The following is a 7,380-nucleotide window of genomic DNA, read 5'->3' on the forward strand; positions in this document are numbered from 1 at the left end:
AGCGAGTTACCACTTCTGTAGCAAAGAATTGTGAGTATATTAAACTCATTTCTTTTTATTTTTTATTTTTATATTAGTAATATCTGTTATTAGTCCTTATTTAAATTCAAAATGTGATTAAATATCAAATATAGTTTTACAATATTTAATGTAAATATTTGAAGTATTTGTATCAAAAAATTTATTGGAGGAATGGTTAATTAGATGTGACATCTTTTTAACCTTTGAATTTAAAGTACAAGTTGTGATAGCTTATCTTTAAATTTTTTCTCCAATAAAATAAAAATGTCCAACCAAGAAATTTTTTAACATCATAACATCTCTAGCAATAATTATAAAAATTTTATTGAATTGACTTTGGTGTACACCTTAGTCAATTTTATATTTTTAAGGTGAATGAGCTGAGACAGTTCAATAATCTTATATTTATCAAAAATAAAATTTAATTAAAAAATATCAACACATAAATATTTTCTATCAAAGAACTACGTGACTCTGATTCTTCATTACACATGAAGATACGTAGGAGCAAGAACTAAATCTTGTCGAGCCAAAAAAATAAAAATATATTATTTGTCTTTTTATATAACAATAATAATTCTTTAACCTTTTTTAAATGCATAATTTAAATTAGTTAAATAAAATATATTTGATAATTTTAGTGAGATAAATATTTTATAAATTATAAATAATTAGTTTAATTAATTAAAGGTAATCGTCTTAGGACGAACGTTGTGAGGTGCTAATACCTTCCTCACACGTAATCGACTCCCGAACTCAAAAATTTGGTTTTCGCAGACTTTTTTCTATTTTATGGGTTTTCCAATGTTTTTCCATAAAAAACATAGGTGGCGACTCCTCTTTTTTCAATTTATTTTTCGCCGTCCCGTCGCGACCGAGGTTGCTACACTGTATTAAGAGAAAATATTGAGTATAATATTTTTCTCTTCATCTATGTCAATGGACTAAGGAGCATACATGGGTCTACAACATGCTAGTTGCCTGTTGCCTGTAAATGCGTAGAAGAAACTTAGCCCAATAGAGGACGGGCCTGCTATTACTCATAACAAACACACGACATTTATGGATGGGCTTGATGCAGTAGAGGGCACAGCCCATTTCCAGCGTGCGAGATGCCCAATTTGAATCAATCTAATTATTTATTATATAAAAAAATTATCTTATGAGATTAAAATACTAGTAGTATAATATAATTAATAGTTAATTCATTCTCAATTAAAACTAAGATTAAGATTTATAATATACTAGGAGAGGATATATTGGATTCATTAGTATTTTGAATTGTTTACTAGATTTTTTTTTCTTTCACTTTATCTTGAAAATTGAAGTTGAATAAAAAAATGGATTTACTGCTCCCAAGATTTACAGGGTTCTAGCGAGTCTAACATAACTCAAAAACTGGAACCTGCTGGAAGTTGAGTGTAAACGGAGAGGAAAAAGCTTTTTTTTTTTTTTTGTTCCCTATTTCGCTTTACTTTTGAGTTTGGTGCGTTGGATAAATAAAAATAAAATCAGAAGACAGTCGTTTTTGTTGCGTTGCGTTGTTTAGCGCCTGAAAGTTGTGGGATCGTGTTCAGAATGGAGACGAGAGCAGTTAAAGTTCGATGCCAGAGGATTGGCTGCGACGCTATGTTCTACGTGGACGACAATCCCGACGGTTCCTGTCGATACCATGATTCGGTACTCTTCCCATTTTTAATTTCACTTAATGCCTTGCCCTAACCTTTTCTTTTTCTTTCAATAAATTGCCTTGCCTATGGTTTAAGCCTTCCCAGAATCATTATACAACTAATTAATCTATCTGCAAATTGGGTCTTGTTCAATCCTCTTCTTCCACCTTTTATATTGCAATTCGGTTGTCGCACTAGATTAAAGATCTTGTCTTTGTTTCATTTAAGCTTGTGCCTGTTCTTGTGGGATTTCGCTCACTTTATAGGAAAAAGAAAGAAATCCCCATCATTCATGACAAAATCAACTGCTCATATAGATATTACGTCCACATGCGCAATAAATTATGAATTTTGTACTTTTTACTCCTTTGATTTTCTCATTAACTGTTAATATATTATGAATTTTGTAGTTCAGCTCGAGTGACATTGTATGGAAGTCGTTTAGCACTTTGACTAAGAATCCTTAGGATTATAAAAGAATGTTAGAGCTGCTTGCTCGGGTGATTTGGTTGTCTATTGACCAAGGTAGTCAAAATTGAGTCCTGAAAAGGTTAGAGGAACAAGTTGTTTGGTGCAGTGCATGGCCGACTGGGTAAGATAGCTTCCAGTGAGCCCAACACTTGTTGACCAGACCACTCTAACTAACTCACTCTCACATTACAGTCTTAGGGTCTATAGGCCTCAAGTCTTTGGGACTAGCGCAACAAGATTCTAGATCCTTCCCACATGTGACTAGGGCACCATTGCTACTACCCCCTCCTCACACGTGAGAGGCACTACATTATACGCAGCTTGTTAAATTGTCGTGTTCTGATCAGGTCATGCACGGTCACATTGTCTAGAACTTGTTGAGGTTTCTTGAGTTCCTACCCAACTTTAGAACTTCCTGGCGAATGTGTTCTCTAGCGTGAACACAAGTAAATTGTGTAATTTTAATGCAGATATCTAAAATACAAAACTATATTGGAAGTTTGAACACGTGTTGTTAATTATGATATTTCTTGAATTGAGAATAGAAAAATTCATAATAGCGGTCATCCTGCTATGCACTATCTTTTATAGCATTTTTGGGGTCAGCCACTATCCAAGATTGATGACTATGGATTTCAAGTGTTTCACTGGATTTCAAGTGCAACTATCCCTAACTGCCTTGATAGTGATACAACAGTATTTCCACTTAGAGGCATAGAGGATTAGGCTTGCATTGTATGGATTCAAGAGTAAGCAGCTCTTGCAAAAAGCTCTTCTAATAAATGGTTCTTAGATTGTTATCCCTGTCAGATACTTGGGAATTACCATTGAGGATTTTTTTTTATATTTCACATTATGTTGTTTCTTTCCGAATTTTATGTTCTAATTTGGAGTATTATTTGTTCTGAGGCTACATATGCGTTACTAAAACAAGTTTCTTCATCCATACTGTTTAACTTTTGAAAAATCTAGCGTTCATCTCTAAACTAAAATTTGTTTGTGTGCACCATAATTTCATGAGCTCTGGAAACATTCTTTTAGCTAATGTCATCACTAATGCATACTCATGAACTTTGTATAATTGTAAATCCCCTGTTATATCATTTGTGATGATTTATGATACGGCATCCATATGAGATCTTACGGATTCACTTTCCATCTGGCATGTTTGGGACTTGGATTTAATGCTGGGGCATTTGTTCAGGGAGTAAGTCCATGCCTACCAATCTATTTCTTCAGTGTTTTATTTTCTATGAAGTTTAGTTATCAGTTTGTTGCAATTGATTAAGTTTCTACTTTAATTTCCAGCCTATATTTCATGATGGAACAAAAGAATGGAGTTGTTGCAAGAAAAGAAGTCATGATTTCAGCTTGTTTTTGGAAATTCCAGGGTGAGAGATCTTCTCTGTTCCTTTTCTCTGGTTACCTATTTTAGAATGTGAAGATTTAGTCTGCAGTCAACTAGTCAATTTAAAAGAGTTTTTTTTTTGGTAGAATCAAGGTAGTCAAAATGGCTTTGTGGGATGTAGAATCGGACGATTGGACGATTCCACCCCCCCCCCCCCCCCCACCCCCCCTATGCTTGTTTGTTCACACACAAAACCACTCAGAACCAGGAACAGCGGAATTGTTGTGCAGACATGTAGAATCCATAGGGGTGATGATTTTTACGTCTCCCATTTTTTAGGGATTCCATTCAATTTTTTCTACTTTTTTGGTCAGTGTAAGTTTTTTTCATTTTCATTTTGGGTCTTGTTTTCGTTTTGGGTCCCTTTTTATTGGGTCTCTTTCTCATTTTGAGCTTAATAGAAATATAGCCCGTAATCCAAACTTAACCTATTCAGGATTTGAGTCATGGAGTTGTGGTATTTTATTTTATTTACATAAAGTTACTTTTAAGTATAAGTTAAAACTCCGAACCTGAAAAAAAAGTAAAAGTTGTTTGTTAATTTTCATTTTTTTTAACATAAAATTATATTTTATAAAAAAAAATTATATAACAAATAAGTACATTTATAAAATTAATTTGTGGAAATTAATTAATTATTTATAATTTTTAAAAGTGTAAAAAATCACTTATTGATGATTTAGAGATAGTTTATTATATATAATATTAATAGATAATTTTTTTCAGAGTTTTTATAAAAAAGTTTTTGACCTAGCTTTCACTTTAAGGAAAAAAAAGTTGGAAAAAAGCTGAACGCTACCTTAGTCTATTAGAGGTCTAAACTACGTGGTTTAAGTTGTTTTGTTACTGCATTGCAGTATTTTAACTTTTTGAGTTGTTTTGTTGGTTATTTCAATTCTGTATGAAGTTTAGATATTGCCTTTTTTATGCTTATGAATCTGTTATTATGAATTTAAGCTTAAATTAAGTATTCCATGTGTTATGATGGTCTTTTCCCCTCTTATTTATACTATGTTAGATGCATATATTTGGACTTTATAATTTTAGTAGAATCTTACATTTCGTGTTACAAGTCTACGAAATACGAACCTGTGACCTTGTTCCGAGTCGAACTAGAATCTCGATTTTGACTACCTTGGATAGAATCTATTGGGAGGTCATTGAGTTGACTTTTGGTTATTGAGAAAGGAAAAAGGACCATTGAGATGGGTAGTAAGAATGGTTGATTATGGATGTTTTACTTTTAGTGGCAGTAAATGCTCACTGAGAAAAATATGCTTTCTAATGTAAGAATATTGAAATGGAAATTAGAAGAGGGTTCTACCTAGCAGCAATTCTTGTATAAATTTTCTCATAATATTTTCAATTGAAAATATCTGCTGCTCCTCAGGACATCCTCATTAACTCCTGCAGACGTCTAAATTTATCTTTGGAGGGCTCTTTATGGTATTAGATCGTACATAATGTAATAAGCATAAGCAGGTTTTGTTTTGCAAATATGGTTTATTGGTTTTCGTGATGCTTGCTTCAATATCCTAGAGTATAAAAAAAGTTAATCGCATTTGTCTATTGTTTTCATTTTATTTTAATATTCCCTCCATTTGTTGATCAAAGTTTCTCTTTGCAATCAAGATGTAAGACAGGAAAACATACAACAGAAAAGCAAGTATTTACACAGGTTAAGAAGAACACCACACCCCCACCAACTGCAGTTTCTTCAAGCAATGCATCATCGAAGGACTCTTGTTCCAGGTGTCGGCAGGGTTTCTTTTGCTCAGATCATGGTATTCGCGTGTCTGCTTTTAGCACTGTCCCAAGTCCTTTTGTTGGTAATTTTTGAGTGATCCTTTATCCATGCTTCCAGAGCTAATTTTTCATCTCCTATCCCCCTCTTATTTTTTTAGGTTCACAAAACAAAGCCGTAAATATCATTGGAGAAAAGCCTGCAAATTTTGCTGGAGATGCCTCTGCTGATAACAATTCAAGTGTCCAGGCTCCGAAACCTAAGAAGATAGTTGATATAAATGAGCCCCAAGTATGTAAAAATAAAGGATGTGGTCAAACTTTCAAGGAAAAGGATAATCATGAAACTGCTTGCAGCTACCATCCTGGCCCTGCTGTTTTTCATGACCGGATGAGAGGGGTCAGTTTAAATATTCCACTGAATGTTCTTAGTTTATTGTAGTTTTTTTAATAAATAATGCTTGTAGTTGTGATATGATTTCCGAGAACTATATATATTTTTCCTTTATCACATTATTTTGCAGTGGAAGTGCTGTGATATTCATGTGAAAGAATTTGATGAGTTTATGAGCATTCCTCCGTGCACAAAGGGATGGCATAATGCTGATCCAGAGTCCTGATCACTGAAGACAGCAGAGGACAGGTTATTTTCTTACAGTCGCTGATACTTTAATTGAAATGGAAAAGGTGTTGTTTATTGATGTTTTCGTGTCATTGATTAATTAGAACAAAACATTGTCTACTCCTTTTTCATCTTCCTCATCCCCTTTCGATTGGTCAACCTCTAAGTTAATTTGCCAAGTTATAAGAAATCAATCCATGAGGATGATTACTGTGATATTGTAGAATGTTAAACGGTTGTCTTGTGTGTTTTTTCAATGTCGCAATTTACGGTTTGTGCTTCGGCAAATCTTGAAATATGTTAAACAATGGTTGTCACCGGAGCAAAAATATGCTTTTCTTCTTGAAACAACAACATTTGGCTATCTTGATGATGTCATTGTTGTTAGTTAGCTACGACGTCCTTCAACTGATGCATATTTATTGCAATAGAGACTTATTTTTATGTAGCAAATATATATATTAAAATTATGAGAGTAAGAAAATAGAATTAGTGAGGGAGAAAAAATAATGTAAAAAGTGTTGAAATCTTTGTATGAATGCTATAATTCATTCTAAGTTAGCTAATAATAGCGTGCTTAAAAGAATACGTTAGAAAATGTATTTATAGTAGGGATTTAGGCAAAAAAAAAACCTTGTTTCTCTAAAATTTTGCAGGATAATCATTTACTTAAAAATTACTTTTAAACACAATATAATTTTGTGTTAAATAAATGTTTGAAAGTTATATTAATAAAAGTGTGGAATATTCTTAACTCGATTGATAATTTGAAATATATCTGTATCATTTTTAAAATAAACGGGGAATTGGGGTGATGAAATTGTAACATCAATGTCAAGCGAGTAGTTTAGTGTTGCTTGATATATAAATAGACGAAACAAACTCATGAAAATTTTTTTAAAAAAATTATATCTTAAAAAGTACTTCTCTTACAAAAGCAAAAAACAAAAGAAAGAAAGAAATCCTAACAGAGGAGATTATAGTCATATGGAAAGGCTTTAATCCAAGGATTGGGCCAATCATTAACTCCCAAACGGGAAGAACGCTGCATAACTAAAAGGTTGATCATATATACACCTCCTTTTTTTCTATAAGTGCACTTTCTTTTTAAAAAAAATAATTAAAATTTTAAAAATTCTTAATTTTTTTAAAGATTTTTTAATTTTACATCTACAACATTTAATTTAGTATTTTTTTTTCACACATCATTCTTCTTTTTTTCAATTTTTACATGCACTTCCTTTACTTTTCCTTCGTCTCACCTATTTTGGTAGTATGTGAAAACTAAAAAGAAAAAGAAGTATGTGAAAAGGAAGAAGAAAATAGCAAATTAAAAGTTAGAGGTGTAAAATTAAAAAAATTAAAAAGAATTATAATATTTTATAATTTTTTTAAAAAAAAATAAAGGAAGTGTACTTATAAAAAAAAAAAGAAGTATATATATT

At 32.0% G+C, this 7,380-nt stretch overlaps 1 protein-coding gene across 1 annotated transcript; it reads left to right on the top strand.

Moving 5' to 3' along the window:
• The first annotated feature begins 1,372 nt into the window (after window positions 1-1,372).
• On the top strand, window positions 1,373-6,289 carry PBS2 (cysteine and histidine-rich domain-containing protein RAR1). The gene is made up of 5 exons (XM_029270639.2): window positions 1,373-1,701; window positions 3,471-3,553; window positions 5,203-5,354; window positions 5,475-5,713; window positions 5,838-6,289. Exons 1-5 carry the CDS (start codon window positions 1,600-1,602, stop codon window positions 5,931-5,933), a joined length of 672 nt encoding a protein of 223 aa, XP_029126472.1. The 5' UTR covers window positions 1,373-1,599; the 3' UTR covers window positions 5,934-6,289.
• The last annotated feature ends 1,091 nt before the right edge of the window (window positions 6,290-7,380 follow it).

The sequence above is a fragment of the Cajanus cajan genome, chromosome 7 (genome assembly GCF_000230855.2).
Source record: "Cajanus cajan strain Asha chromosome 7, NIPB_CcT2T_4, whole genome shotgun sequence".
Taxonomy (NCBI): domain Eukaryota; kingdom Viridiplantae; phylum Streptophyta; class Magnoliopsida; order Fabales; family Fabaceae; genus Cajanus; species Cajanus cajan.

What these genes read in the sequence shown, in the direction of transcription:
- PBS2 (XM_029270639.2), top strand. Translation starts at nt 1,600, where the DNA reads ATGGAGACGAGAGCAGTTAAAGTTCGATGCCAGAGGATTGGCTGCGAC. An exon ending in TTGTTTTTGGAAATTCCAGG is followed by an intron (nt 3,554 to 5,202) that starts GTGAGAGATCTT and finishes TTTGCAATCAAG; the next exon opens with ATGTAAGACAGGAAAACATA. An exon ending in TTCATGACCGGATGAGAGGG is followed by an intron (nt 5,714 to 5,837) that starts GTCAGTTTAAAT and finishes ATTATTTTGCAG; the next exon opens with TGGAAGTGCTGTGATATTCA.